This window comes from Macaca mulatta, chromosome 7 (genome assembly GCF_049350105.2).
Source record: "Macaca mulatta isolate MMU2019108-1 chromosome 7, T2T-MMU8v2.0, whole genome shotgun sequence".
NCBI classification, from domain to species: domain Eukaryota; kingdom Metazoa; phylum Chordata; class Mammalia; order Primates; family Cercopithecidae; genus Macaca; species Macaca mulatta.
This window is the reverse complement of record NC_133412.1, coordinates 28030902-28046826: the sequence shown is the minus strand read 5'-3', so window position 1 is coordinate 28046826 and position 15925 is coordinate 28030902. Positions and strand designations below refer to the sequence as shown.

The following is a 15925-nucleotide window of genomic DNA, read 5'->3' as shown; positions in this document are numbered from 1 at the left end:
CCCAGCTACTTGGGAGGCTGAGGCAGGAAAATCACTTGAGCCCAGGAGGCGGAGGTTGCAGTTTGCAGTTGCAGTGAACTGAGATCGTGCCACTGCACTCCACCTGGGCAACAGAGCAAGACTCTGTCTCCAAAAAATAAATAAATAAATAAAAGATATGGGTAAAGATTGCCAAGAAGTTCATTGGTGGCCTCTTTTTTGTTTTGTTTTGTTTTATTTTGTTTTGTTTTTGAACAGTTGCCAGTAGTCATCAGAGTACCAAAACTGATCTATTTATCAGTAATGAGTGTGTGCCTCATGCCTGTTTCAATATTGGGTTTTGGAGACATTATTGTACCAGGTAAGCAATTGTAACAATTTTAGTAAAAAAAAGTACTGATGATTTTAAATCGTCATGTGTATAGAATCTGTTAAAAGTTACCTGCTCTGTATTAACTATTTCTGTCTGTCACTAGAGCTGAGATTGTCATAACAAAAAAGCTTATTGAGGGTAGAAGGTAAAGCCCAACTGGTAACAACTAAAGTACTGTAATAACTCCCATGGCTCAAAAAGTTTGTTAAGGAAGCAACTAGGATCAGTTTAACCTTCTTCAGGAAAGTATATTTGTGACCCTTTTTAGAAGTTGAATATAATAATGCCAAACAAATAGTTTATATTACTTATATTTTAAGATAATGGTTATGTTTTAGAAAAAGTAATTTAAGAATATTAGGCAAGGCTGTGATCAAGAGGAGAAACAGAAGAACACCATCTTGTAGGACTGCACAATACAAAAAGACACAGTTTATAGTGGAATTGATCACTGTCTCTTAGCATGTCTGCTCTGACAGTAGTTCTGCCTTATTTTCCTCACTGCACTGTCTGTAGAATAAACTTAATCCAAGCCCAGTAATAATTTAGTTTAGAAATAATTGATAATATTCCTCTATCAACTGAGTTTTTCCTCCTTCATTTTTCTTACAGTCTCCCTATGTCCTAACTGCCTGTGGTGCATGGGTGAGGAGTACTAGTGCTTCTGAAAAAGCCCTTCTATTTATATAGCAAAACCAGGTAGAGAGAGAAAAACTAGCAGTGTTGCCTTGCAAGTTGACATGGCAAAGTCCAGTGTAGCAGCTCTCTTAGCTCAGTGAATCTCAAGTCACATAATTGATAAAATAAGGAAAACATTCTATTGAGTAACCTTACACTTCTTTGAATATCATTAAACTTATACCTGATTGTACCATTTCCCTACCAAGGGCTATACAAGATCTTCTATATAGAACTTGGCATAGAACTGGTAAAAATATTATATAAATACTACGTTATTGAAGTAAATGTCAAAGATCTAAAACAAAAACATTTCTCTAAAGAGCAGAGGTACTGACAATACATGACTTAATCCTAAAAGCTAAATTTGAATTTAGGGAGGGAAAAAGTACTATTTTTTTAAAAAACGTGGAAATGTGATTAAACAGCAAAAACAACAAGGGACTTATTTTAATTAATTTTGTAGAGACCAAAACTAATTAATTCAAATAACTAATGAAGATAGTAAAATTAATTTATGATTTTTGAAGTAAATGTCATTCTTTCTGTTTTTATAACATTATAAATAAATACAAGCTGAGATTTCTTCTTTGGGAAGAAGAAAAGGTTCAACAAATTTCTTACAAGAAATAGATATTAAATGAGTTGTTTCTGCATAATTGCATGTTTACAAATGAAGGCATGAGCCGAGCGTGGTGGCTCATGCCTGTAATCCCAGCCCTTTGGGAGGCTGAGGCAGGTGGATCACTTGAGGTCAGGAGTTCAAGACCAGCCTGGCCAACGTGGTGAAACCCCATCTGTACTAAAAATACAAAAATTAGCCATGTGTGTTGGCACACGCCCATAATCCCAGCTACTTGAGAGGCTGAGACAGGAGAATCACCTGAACCCAGGAGGCGGAGGTTGCAGTGAGCTGAGATCGCACCACTGCACTCCGGCCTGGGTGACAGAGTGAAAAAAGGAAAAACACAACTGAATAGCATTCCAGTCTGTGTATGTACCACATTTGCTTTATTCATCTGTTACGGACACTTAGGTTGCTTCCATTTTTTGGCTAGTGTGAATAATGCTGCGGTGAATATGGGAATGCAAATATCTCTTTGACATACTGATTTCAGTTCCTTTGGATGTATACCCAGTAGTGGGATTATTAGACCATATGGTAGTTCTAGTTTTAATTTTCTAAAGAACCACCATACTGGTTTCCATAATGGCTACCCTCATTTACATTCCCATCAACAACGAACAAGGGTTCCCTTTTTGCTCCATCCTGAGGCTTACTTTTCATCTTTTTGATAATAGCCATTCTAACATATGTAAGGTGATATCTCATTGTGGTTTTAATTTGCATTTTTCTGATGATTAGTGATTTTAAGCAATTTTTAAATATACCTGTTGTCTATTTATGTGACTTCTATGGAGAATTAGCTATTCAAATCCTTTGCCCATTTTCTAATTGGGTTGTTTACTTATTCTTGAGTTGTTTGAGTTCCTTATATTAATATATTTTAGATATTAACCCCTTATCAGATATATAGTTTGCAAATATTTTCTCCCATTTCATAGGTGTTTTCTTCACTTTGTTGACTGTTTCTTTGGCTGTGCAGAAGCTTTTTAGTTTGATGTAAACCCATTTGTCTATTCGATACATTTTTAATGATAAATTTAAGAAGTTTTCTTCATGGCTGGGCTTGGTGGCTCATGCCTGTAATTCCAGCCCTTTGGGAGGCCAAGGCTGTGGATCACAAGGTCAGGAGATCAAGACCACCCTGGCCAACAGGATGAAACCCCGTCTCTACTAAAATACAAAAAATTAGCCAAGTGTGGTGGTGGGCGCCTGTAGTCCCAGCTACTCAGGAGGCTGAGGCAGGGGACTCGCTTGAACCTGGAAGACGGAGGTTGCAGTGAGCTGAGATCACGCCACTGCAGTCCAGCCTGGGCAACAGAGCGAGACTCTGTTTCAAAAAGAAAAAAGTTTTCTTCATGACATGGAATATTGAGCAGCTAATAAAAATGATAGTTAAAAACTAGCAGCTTCAGGAAATATTTAAAATATGGTATTAAGTATTTTAAAAATCAGCATATAAAACTTTATCCAGAATTTGAGCTACTTGAATGTTCTCATAATGCAACAATGAAGATTCAATACAACATATACTGTTACTATTGTTAACGGTTGAATTTGCATTGCTCTTATTGTTTTAAGAAAATAACGTGTTTTTTTTTTTTTTTTTAAGGCCTGTTGATTGCATACTGTAGAAGATTTGATGTTCAGACTGGTTCTTCTTATATATACTATGTTTCATCTACTGTTGGTAAATTTTTGTTTTTTCTTTGTATTAAATGTTGAATTGTATTGTCTGGAGGAAAAGACAGAGGTCTAAAAATAAAGAAGGACTACAATTTGGGCATGTTAGTTCACCCCTGCAGTCCTAGCCAAGGCAGGCAGATTGCTTGAGCCCAGGAGTTCTAGACAAGCCTGGGCAACATAGTGAGACCCCATCTCTATAAAAACTATTTTAGGGCCGGGCACCGTGGCTCACGCCTGTAAGTCCAGCATTTTGGGAGGCCAATGCAGGCAGATCATGAGGGCAAGAGACTGAGACCATCCTGGCCAATGTGATGAAACCCCATCTCTACTAAAAATACAAAAAAAAAATCAGCTGGGCATGGTGGCGTGCACCTGTAGTCCCAGCTACTGGGGAGGCTGAGGCAGAAGGATCGCTTGAACCTGGGAGGCAGATGTTGCCGTGAGCCGAGATCATGCCACTGCACTCCAGCCTGGCGACAGAGCAAGACTGTCTCCAAAAAGTCTGGATGTGGTGGTCCCAGCTACTCAGGAGGCTGAGATGGGAGAAATGCTTAAGCCCAAGAGGTCAAGGCTGCAGTAAGCCATCATCATACCACTTCACTATAGCCTGGGCGAAAGATTGAGTCCCTGTCTCAAAAAAAAAAAAAAAAAGAAAGAGAAAGAAAAGAAAATAGCTAAGTGAGGGAGAAGATGAAGAAAAAAATATAAAGAAATTCAAAAAGTAGTCTCAGCCCGGTGCAGTGGCTGGCCAGATGCAGTGGCTCATGCCTGTAATCCCAGCACTTTGGGAGGTCAAGGCAGGTGGATCACTTGAGGTCAGGAGTTTGAGACCAGCCTGGCCAACATGGTGAAATCTCATCTCTACTAAAAATACAAAAACTAGCTGGGCATGGTGGCGCATGCCTGTATTCCCAGCTACTTGGGAGGCTGAGGCAAGAAAATTGCTTGAACCCGGGAAGTGGGTTCAAGAGACAAGATCGCACCACTGCACTCCAGCCTGGGCAACTGAGCGAGGCTCCATCTCAAAAAAAGCAGTTTGAGGCCACTAAGTATGGTACTGTCCAGGGCTTTAACATATTAGTATCCAAAGGCAGATTATAGGAGTGTTCATTAATTCTCCTGTGTACCCTTGGACAGCTCACTTAAATTCCCTGTTCCTCCATTGCCTCATCTTTAATATTAGGAACTATACTAAATTGTTTATAAAGGAATATTCTGAGATCCTATGTTCCTAGTAAAACCCTGAGTCATTAAGGAAAGTTCAGACCGGGCATGGTGGCTCACATCTGTAATCCCAGCAGTTTGGGAGGCTGAAGCGGGTGGATCAGCTGAGGTTGGAAGTTCGAGACCAGCTTGACGAACATGGAGAAATCCCGTCTCTACTAAAAAATACAAAATTAGCCAGGTGTGGTGGTGCATGCCTATAATCCCAGCTACTCGGGATGTTGAGGCAGGAGAATCGCTTGAACCCAAGAGGTGGAGGTTGCGGTGAGCTGAGATTGTGCTAGCGCACTCCAGCCTGGGCAACAAGAGCGAAACTCTGTTTCAGAAAAAAAAAAAAAGAAAAGTTCAAAAGTATGTGCTTAGTAACAAGGCTTAGGAAGTATGTAATCAGTGTTAGGAAGATTTTTTAAAACAACCTATAGTACCTATTGGTACAGATTTTGTTATCTAAAATAATGAAACCATTTAACAACTTTAATAGCAACAGATAATTGAAACTCTCATGAAGTATTATCTCTGTCAATGATACATGGTTAGGTTAGTAATAATTGAAATGCTAACCACTTTCCAGATTTTTTAAAAGCTCCGTAGAAGATGTCTCCTAATCCTATCTAGGAAAATGATGAAATTACAAGAAGTCATAGAGCAAAAATGTCTTCAGAAATATTTGAAAACCAATACTTAAATGAGAGAAGAACAAACCCACCTTTGGTAACATGTAGAAATGACTGATGGCTTGGTATTCTTCTTGCAGCCTATGCTATTGGCATGATACTTACATTTGTTGTTCTGGTGCTGATGAAAAAGGGGCAACCTGCTCTCCTCTATTTAGTACCTTGCACACTCATTACTGCCTCAATTGTTGCCTGGAGACGTAAGGAAATGAAAAAGTTCTGGAAAGGTAACAGCTATCAGGTATGTGCTTATACTTTGATTACCATGTTATCTTATGACTTAATTTACTTACTGATTTTGGGTGGGAACAGCCTATATATAGCAACACTTTTATGTACCAAAAAGTACCGTAATACCCCCTTACTCACTGTCCACCTGCTGCATCATCATTTGTCACCTCCCCTGCAACCTAATGCCAAAAGCCTGGTGATTCAAGACAAAACTACAAAAGAACAGCGGAGGACATCAGGGAAAACAAAAGAGCATTTCAACATGTATTTTCAAAACCTACACAAAAGCAGACTTCATGAAAGATAAAATTGTATGTTTAAAATAAGTACTTAATTTTGAGACTAAGCATTAGCTATTTATATTAAGAGTCCTAAGGTTTTGCACATAAAAAGTGTACTCTGGCCAGGCATGTTGGCTCACGCCTATAATCCCAGCACTTTGGGAGGCCGAGGCAGGTGGATCACCTGAGGTCAGGAGTTCGAGACCAGCCTGGCCAACATGGTGAAACCTCATCTCTACTAAAAATACAAAAATTAGCCAGGCGTGGTGGCAGGCACCTGTAGTCCTAGCTACTTGGGAAGCTGAGGCAGGAGAATCGCTTGAACCTGGGAGGCGGAGGTTGCAGTGAGCCAAGATCGCTCCAGCCTGGGCAACAAGAGCAAAACTCCATCTCAAAAAAAGTGTACTCTTCAGCATCTAAATGGGCCTAACCAAACTAGATAGGGCACTCATTTGAGATTTAAATGAATCAAGGTTGACCTTTCTTTAAAATGTCTAAACAAAGAAAATCTTGATACCAGAGTCTCTTTTGCTTGAGTCGTTTCTTCATTGAAGTTAAACCCTTTTCTTTTTTATTTCCCTAAATGTTCTTAGTATTCCAGTAAAGTCTGTTTGCATTGAAATTAAGAAGAGTTGGGAAACTCTAGCCTATTGAGGTCAGGGCCATGGCATTGACCCCTTCATGAAGGCACTTTGTGAGGCAGTTAGCTCTGCTTTGCCCTATTACAACTACTACCCTCCTCCATCCACCCTCATGCTTCTGTGTCAGGGGTCACGTGAACAAAAACAGACAGTTTGGGTGGGTGGCTGCAATTCTGATAGTAGATAAACAGTTCAAAGTTCATGTCCATCTTGTGCTTGGTCTTTTGTGTCATTTATAGTGTTATTTAATGAGAGGTGGTTAACACATTAAGTTACAGAGTACTATGATTTGAAAAAACACTGGTTTAGAATTCTTTTCAGGAAATCTTAAAATTTCTTTGAGAGTTGGTTAAGCTAATAATACCTGTCTTGCCTACATCACAAAGCTATTGTCTCAACTTACACTATTATACGTAGAATTAATTTATGATCCTAATGCCCTTGACTAAACTAGTAAGGTAACTTTTAACTTTTCCACTGAAGATGACACTCACACAGGTTTTTTATTTTTAAAGATTTTTAAAAATAAAAGTGTATCCTATGATATACACTATACTAATAAACTCTAAAAATCACATCTCAAAAAGTACTCTACATCATTTTTTAATTGTTTTATATTTCTTCATTTAGCAAATGTTTATGAGTGATTCTATGAGAGTGTACTATTTTTGGTATTGGTGATACAAGATGATCAAGTTAGAAAGAGGCCTATTCTCATGACCTCTTGAAAGTTACAGTCTAGTGGGGAATAGAGATAAAGTCACTAACAATAAAGTATGATAAACATATTAGTTAACAGCAGGTGCCGTGAAAACTATAGATGGGATATCCAGTGCTTGTGGTTTCAGGAAAGAGTCCTAGGTGATTTGGGAAAGGCTTTCTGAAGAATATTAAATTTATGTCCAGACTTGAAGACTGAGCTGTGTGTTCCATGTTGAAGGAACCATGTCTTCTGAGGCTCAGAGGGAAGAGAACATAGCACATTCTAGGAACTCAGTGAAGGTTAGGATGGCTATAATACTGAGTAAGGGTTAGGGGAGCTACAGGAAATGACAACTGGAGAAGAAAGCAAGAGTGAGAGCCTTGTAGCATCTTATAAGCCACATTTAAGAGTTTGAACTCTATACTAAGCGCTGGAGACCATTTAAGGTTTTAAAAAATCTAGAAAATTAAGGGAGCAAAACTGGGGACAATTATTGCAATAAGAAGTGATAGAAGGCCAGACATGGTTGTTTATACTGATAATTGCAGCACTTTGGGAGGCCAAGCCAGGAGGATCACTTGACCCCAGGAATTTGAGACCAGCCTGGGCAACATGCGAGACCCCGTCTCTACAAAAAAGAAAAAAATTGCTGGGCATGGTGGCACATGCCTTTGGTCCTAGCTACTTGGGAGCCTGAGGTGGGAAGATTGCTTGAGCCCGGAAGATAGGGGCTTCAGTGGGCCATGATTGCACCAGTGCACTCAGCCTGGGCAACAGAGTGAGCAAGACCCTGTCTCAAAACAAAAACACAAGCAAAAAAGAAGTGATAGAACCCTGAATTAGCGAAGTAATGAGATGGAAAGACTTGAACAAAGTTAAGAGAAATTAGACGCATAATAGGGCCTGATGATACAGTCAGTATGGGCAGAGGAAAAGAAGTAGAGTCCAGGGCTTCTGGATTGGGAAACTAGGGGGATGGTGATGAAGAAAAGGCAACAGGGTTGAGGAAGATGATGATGAATTCAGTCTTGAACATTTCAAAAGTACCTATTGGATCACCACAAAGAGAGAAATAATAGGCAGTTGAATAAATAGGTCTGGTGTGCAGGAGACAGACCTGGCTAGAGATAGATACTCGGGAGTGCCATTAGCATACAGAATAGTGAGAATGTAGAGGCAGAAGAAAAGACTCAGGACAGGCCTGTGAGCAAGAGATTTCTACTATTAGGGGTACTCATCTGATTAACTGTAAATCAGGACAAAGACAAGCAACATCAGGAAATATTGTTCTGAGTTGACATTAAATCTTTGTTTAATTTAGAATTGAAATTTAGAGGCTGGGCGCGGTGGCTCACGCCTGTAATCCCAGCACTTTGGGAGGCCGAGGCGGGCGGATCACAAGGTCAGGAGATCGAGACCACGGTGAAACCCCGTCTCTACTAAAAATTACAAAAAATTAGCCGGGCGCGGTTGTGGGCGCCTGTAGTCCCAGCTACTCGGGAGGCTAAGGCAGGAGAATGGCGTGAACCTGGGAGGCGGAGCTTGCAGTGAGCCGAGATCGTGCCACTGCACTCCAGCCTGGGCTGGGCGACAGAGCGAGACTCCATCTCAAAAAAAAAAAAAAAAAAATTTAGAATTGTTAGAGCACATGTGCTGTCTTACAGAATTATTTATGTTTCTTGTTATTTTCATTATCAGAATTTGTTTTTATTTATAAAAAAAGTCCTTTCCCTTTAATACAGCTTTTAAAGTATTTTATTATTAAAAATATATGCTTATAGGCTGAGCGCAGTGGCTCACGCCTATAATCCCAGAACTTTGGGAGGCCAAGGCGGGCAGATCACCCGGGGTCAGGAGTTTGAGACCAGCCTGGCCAACATGGCAAAACCTCATCTCTACTAAAAATACAAAAATTAGCTGGGTGTGGTGGCGCATGCCTGTAATCCCAGCTACTTGGGAGGCTAAGGCAGAAGAAGCGCTTAAACCTGGGAGGTGGAGGTTGTAGTGAGCTGAGATTGCGCCATTGCACTCCAGCCTGAGTGACAGAGCAAGACTCCATCTCAAAAATAAATCGATAAATAAAAATAAAATATGTGATTATAGAAAATTTGGAAAATATTTTTTTTAAATACAGGAGGAAAATTAAGTCCACCCATAATCCTACCACCTGGAGATAGCTAAGGTTTAAGTGAATTTCCTTCTGTGCCTTCTCTGAATAAATGGATAGATGAGTGAATGATACTATAAATAGTTCTCTTTCTTTTTCACTGCATTTTATATTTTATTTTAAATTCCTTATAAAATTATTTTAATGGCTGTATAATATTCCCTTCATATGCCTATATCATACTTTATTATTTACTTTAAGGTAAATAAATAAGGTATTTTCAGAAAATGATTAAAAATGTGGGCAAAAATAATGTGAAAAGATGTTCATTATAGTAATTCTAGTCTTCTTTGTTCTATTTCAATGTCTTGTAATATTACAGGTAGTTAATTTACTAAAATTTTTACATAGACCTTCACTGTTTTCATTTTAGTAATTTTTCTTTTTTCTATCTCAATTACAAAGTAATGCGTATTTGCGTTTTTAAAATAAGCAACGTGAAAGTGTCTAAAGTAAAAATGGAAGTCCTTTTTCTTTTTTTTTTTTTTTTTTTTTTGAGACGGAGTCTTGCTCTGTCGCCCAGGCTGGAGTGCAGTGGCCAGATCTCAGCTCACTGCAAGCTTCGCCTCCCGGGTTCACGCCATTCTCCTGCCTCAGCCTCCCGAGTAGCTGGGACTACAGGCGCCCGCCACCTCGCCTGGCTAGTTTTTTGTATTTTTTTAGTAGAGACGGGGTTTCACTGTGTTAGCCAGGATGGTCTCGATCTCCTGACCTCGTGATCCACCCATCTCGGCCTCCCAAAGTGCTGGGATTACAGGCTTGAGCCACCTTGCCCAGCCGCAATGCCTTTATAAATTATTTCCCTTTAAAAAGAAAATCTTTCATTGTTTATGACCAATATTTAAAATCAAAATTAGCTTACCTTGAATGTTGTCATTTGTGGGAGACAGTGTATTGTGGCCTTTGACATCAGTTCTGACTAATAACTTAATCTCTGAAGACTGTCTCCTCATCCATAAAATGAGATTGGATCTATAGGGAGGTAGGGGAATAAGAAATCCATAGTGGGGCCGGGCGTGATGGCTCACGCCTGTAATCCCAGCACTTTGGGAGGCCAAGGCAGGCAGATCACGAGGGCAGGAGTTTGAGACAGCCTCACCAACATGGTGAAACACCTGTCTCTACTAAAAATACAAAAATTAGACAGGTGTGGTGGCGGGCGCCTGTAATCCCAGCTATTCGGGAGGCTGAGGCAGGAGAATTGCTTGAACCTGGGAGGCGGAGGTTGCAGTGAGCCGAGATCACACCACTGCACTCCAACTTGAGTGACAGAGCAAGACTCCGTCTCGGGGAAAAAAAAAAGGAAAGAAAGAAAAGGAAGGAAGGAGGGAGGGAGGGCGGGGAGGGAAGGAAATCCATAGTAGTGGGTTAGCTTAAGGCTTGGTGTGAGGCAGGTGGATGTTGAAATCTGTTAAGGCTAGGCAGAGACTTCAGAAATAAGAGTGGGGAACTTCTACATGCCTGGTGAGACAGAGGGAGACTTGATATGGGTCCACTGTGAGATAGGCCTGAGGGTCAGCTCTGGCTCATCTCTTAGACTAACAGTGTAATAATAATCATTTGCTTCTCTCTCCCAACCTCCATCATCTCCTAAGCTTTGTCAGTTTCTATTTCTAGAATATCCCTGTTTAACTCCCAACTTAAATTCTGCCTTCTCCAAGTAGATCTCTAAGAAATTAGAAGGAAGTAGGCACTCCAATTAAAATCACATTTACCTTTCACCGTATTTTTTTAGACTTTGTACTTTAAATACTTATTAACATCTGCCCTGCAGTTCTGGTATTTATATATGCCTCCCTCCCTAAGTATTAGCTCTTATGTATTAGGAATCCACAATGCTTATGACAGTAGTTTTTATGCTGTAAATTCTCAGCTAATATTATTGAAAGTCTTCATGCAGTGCACCTCTAATGCTCAATCCTTCATCCACTGGCCTTTAGTTACTTTTGCAAGTGTGTATAAGCTTCCTGATTGTATTTCAGCAGCCCTTATAAAATGACTGTAATTGTCATATGCCACTATAAAAGTGAGGCACTTTTAAAACATTAAACTAGACATGTATCTCTACGGTCTTTATATGCAATCTTTTTTTGTAAATATTGCAAGTTTTTGCTGCTGTTTTGAAATAATCAAATACAAAACAAGTAATATAAAGTTACAATCTAAGACTAAGGCAAATTTGTTTATACTATTAGTCATTTGGTTCATTCGAATGCCTGATAATAGGGTTGAGTGCAAGAATATTGGAGACTCTTTAAATGTCCAGGTAGCCCTGACAGTCTTTCCATGCTGTTTTTAGTGGGCAAGTTAAAACTCACTTGTTGTAACTTGGAGACCTTATTGAAGTACTTCAGGATCTTACTTTGAGTCTTTTAGCCCTTCCTGTGAGTTTCTCTCAAAAGAAGTAATATTTCTATAGGGTTTCACTGAAATAATACTATTTTGGGCTGGGCGCGGTGGCTCATGCCTGTAATCCCAGCCCTTTGGGAGGCTGAGGCAGGTGGATCGCTTAAAGTCAGGAGTTCAAGACCAGTCTGGCCAACATAGTGAAATCCCATCCCTACTGAAAATACAAAAAATTATCCGGCGTGGTGGTACGTGCCTGTAATCCCAGCTACTAGGGAGGCTGAGGCAGGAGAATTGCTTGAACCCGGGAGGCGGAGGTTGCAGTGAGCCGAGATCGTGCCATTGCACTCCAGCCTGGGCAACAAGAGCGAATCTCCATCTCAAAAAAAAAGAAAAAAAAAATAACTAATTTGGAAATACTAATTACTAATTTTAAATTATTTTCTACAGCCCAAAAGTAGTTACAGTATATTTCCTATGAACTTTTCTTGTGGAATGCTTCAAGAACTACAGTACTCAGACCTCCTTATTTGATTTTATGTGAAGTCTTAGTTCTAATTAATATAAAGCAAATAAAGATACTTTTTTCTCAGCAGAGAAAAATCAAGCAGAGTCATGATTACTTTGGCATATAGCACAATGAAGAAGAGTCATCATTTTAGGGGATATTTTTTGCTTCTATAATGAAATAAGTGGAGTTAAATATGTGCAGCAATGTGCAATGGGCTATTTTACTCTGGGCAGGTAGTAAGTTTTCGGTTTGTCAATACCCAGTAAACAGTGAGTTGTGTCTGTTAAATGTCACTAGTACTTCTCATTATTTTTAGAAGTCACAAGCTGTAACTGACAAGTCAGAATACAGAGATAACTTAGAACAACTCTGCTTTAGTATCAGCAAGTCTCCAGTTACCCTTCTTTAGTGAGTGTTTTATTAGACTATTTCTGGAGATTGGTTCAATTATAAGCAAGCAGAGCTATCAGAAAATGCCACCTTAGCTGACCTGATTTCAGAGGCCATCTTTCCAAATCAAGCTTTCCTGTTTCCAAATATGATGAAAATGTTTGCCAATTTTGTCAATTCATTGTATTATTTATGTTAATTTATTGTTGTATTTTTTAAAACTTTGTTCTTTATGTTTCTGTATTGTTTTTATTGGAAAGTCAGTAAATAGGGAATAGAGATGCTTACTTCTCAATAAGTTGACTTTGAAAGTGGTTTTTTAAATTAATATATTTCTGTGTTCAGGGATTAGATTATATATTGCCAGTGAGGTACCTGGGGATTAGGAAAGAAGAGGCAAGTTAGATGAGACTGACTCACTACCTACTGTGCTAACAAGGCACCAGGGAAGCATGTTATAATTTAGGGTATGTGGGCTATCGTTTCATTAGATCACAGTTGCCAGGGTAAGCAGATCCTGGGGAAGAAAGAGGCTTTCTCCACCATCTATTCTGCTGAGGCTGCTTCAATTTTCTCTCTACACAGCCCTAACCTCTTAGACCCAGAACTTTTAAATTCCTAGAAGAAAAGGGGCCTAAATATATCTTACATACTTTTCCTTTCCCCCCTTCATTTAAATTGACTAAAATTAACTGTTCAACATCTTCATCTTACATTTCATGTAGTGAACTGCTTAATAAATGTTATCTGTCTTGATTTGGCTTTTGTTTTTTCCCCTAGAATTGCTGCAAACTAGTGACCTTAAATCTAGGAGATACCTTTGGCAATTAGAAGACCTCAAAATGGTTTTGGGTCTTGAAATGGCTTGTAGAGTATCAGCAGGTTTTTGATTTATTTTATTTTATTTTTGAGACGGAGTCTTGCTCTATTGCCTAGGCTGGAGTGCAGTGGCACGATCTCGGCTCACCAAAGCCTCCGCCTCCCAGGTTCAAGCAATTCTCCCACCTCAGCCTCTCAAGTAGGATTGGGATTACGGGCACACCACCACACCCGGCTAAGTTTTGTATTTGTAGTAGAAACAGGTTTTTACCATGTTGGCCAGGCTGGTCCCGAACTCCTGACCTCGTGATCCACCTGCCTTGACCTCCCAAAGTGCTGGGATTACAGGTGTGAGCCACCGCGTCCAGCCTAGGTTTTGATTTTGTAAACTGTCACCATTAGTTGAGACAGTTGTCAGCCAAAAGCCTCAGCTCATGTTGTATTCTTTCTGCCTGGCAAGTCAAGAGACCCTATTTGGAGATGATTCCACCCTCTTGTTCTTCTTCCAAAAAACACTAAAGCCTTCAGAACCACTTTTCAAAAATAGGAGCATTTATCTTGCTGATCTTTCCTTCTTCTAATTCTTGATGAAGGAAAGGAAAAAAGTGCATCTCTATACCAAAATTTAATCACTAGTCTAAAAGTCCTTAACAGTCTTCACAAAGGCATTACTTTTTTCTGTTTTTAGTAATTGTATCTGAATTGCTGAAACACTGAAAGCATTTAAACAGTTTCTTCATCCTTCATTTCCAAATATAAGACAATTTTTTATGAGAATATAGGCAGAGCTGAAGTGACCATTTGAGAAAAGTTTAACTGGTAATTTCTGTTTTTGGGGGGTGGGGACGGAGTCTCACTGTGTCACCCAGGGTGCAGTGCAGTAGTGCAATCTCGGCTCACTGCAAGCTCTGCCTCCCGGGTTCACACCATTCTCCTGCCTCAGCCTCCTGAGTAGCTGGGACTCCAGGCGCCTGCCACCACGCCCAGCTAATTTTTTTTTTTATTATTTTTTAGTAGAGACAGGGTTTCACTGTGTTAGCCAGGATGGTCTCGATCTCCTGATCTTGTGCTCCACCCGCCTTGGCCTCCCAAAGTGCTGGAATTACAGGCGTGAGCCACTGTGACCGGCCAGTAATTTCTTTAAAATAGTCTATAGCAAATGTTTTTTTTTTTTTTTAACAGAGTCTCACTCTGTTGCCCAGGTTAGAGCGCAGTGGCGCGATCTTGGCTCACTGCAACCTCCGCCTCCTGGGTTCAAGCAATTCTCCTGCCTCAGCCTCCCAAGTAGCTGGAACTACAGGCGCCTGCCACCACGCCCGGCTAATTTTTGTATTTTTATTAGAGACAGGGTTTCACCATCTTGGCCAGGCTGGTCTTGAACTCCTGACCTTGTGATCTGCCCATCTCAGCCTCTCAAAGTGCTGGGATTACAAGCGTGAGCCGCCACGCCCAGCCTAGCAAATGTATTCTTGGTTTTGTTTTCAAATATCATTTGACCTCAAGTTCATTTTTTGTAGAAATTATTATAATGTTTCCAAAGTTTGAATTATCTTACGGTTATTTCAAGGTGTCAATAATATCACAGTGTCCGGGAGCCAGCAGGTATTATCACAGTGACTCATGAGGCCATTTTTAGTTTTCCCACTTATATGATTGGACACTGCCTGGAATAGTGTCCTGGAATAAGTGTCAGGAATATCTTCCTTTTGTTCTGGAGTTCTCACTGCCATGAAGGGCAGTATTCATATTTGGAAATGGAGATAATGGAAGATCTGGAGAACACAAATGGGCTCTGAGTCACGTGATTAGACTTCCTTAGAGGTTCAGTGTCACCCTATCTCCTTAGAAGTGTGGATGTTGAACCAGAACAGTGCTCCTGAAGGAGTGATCAGTTTCATAGAGCAATCTGTGTTTTTTAGAAAAACTCAGAATCCTTTTGCTAATGTAGTGAATATTGGGGGCAAGTTGAAATTTTGCATTTCCTAATGTCTTTTATTTATGCCTAGACGATGGACCATCTGGATTATGCAGCAAATGAAGAAAACCCTGCATTGACTGGTGAACAGATTGTCCAGCAATAATATGTGGAGCTGCTATAATGTGTCATTGATTTTCTACAAATAGACTTGGACTTTTTAAATTGACTTTTGAATTGACAATCTGAAAGAGTCGTCAATGATATGCTTGCAAATATATATATATATATATATATATATATATATATATATATTTTTTTTTTTTTTTTTTTTTTTTTTTGAGACAGAGTCTTGCTCTGTCGCCCAGGCTGGGGTGCAGTGGCCGGATCTCAGCTCACTGCAAGCTCCGCCTCCCGGGTTTAGACCATTCTCCTGCCTCAGCCTCCCGAGTAGCTGGGACTACAGGCGCCTGCCACCTCGCCCGGCTAGTTTTTTGTATTTTTTTTTTAGTAGAGACGGGGTTTCACCGTGTTAGCCAGGATGGTCTCGATCTCCTGACCTCGTGATCCGCCCGTCTCGGCCTCCCAAAGTGCTGGGATTACAGGCTTGAGCCACTGCGCCCGGCCGCAAATATATATTTTTATGAGCTGGTACTGACAGTTACATCATAAATAACTATAA

At 40.0% G+C, this 15925-nt stretch overlaps 1 protein-coding gene across 3 annotated transcripts in view; it reads left to right on the top strand.

Annotated features, from left to right (window-relative positions):
• The window catches only part of SPPL2A (signal peptide peptidase like 2A), a 59939-nt gene extending 44450 nt beyond the window's left edge, over window positions 1-15489 (top strand). For all 3 annotated transcript variants that reach the window (XM_028850917.2, XM_028850916.2, XM_015142238.3), the window contains 4 exons: window positions 238-340; window positions 3268-3345; window positions 5320-5480; window positions 15335-15489. In XM_028850917.2, coding sequence (XP_028706750.1) covers window positions 238-340; window positions 3268-3345; window positions 5320-5480; window positions 15335-15409 — 417 coding nt within the window. In that variant the 3' untranslated portion in view covers window positions 15410-15489. The remainder of the gene's footprint in view (window positions 1-237; window positions 341-3267; window positions 3346-5319; window positions 5481-15334) is intronic.
• The last annotated feature ends 436 nt before the right edge of the window (window positions 15490-15925 follow it).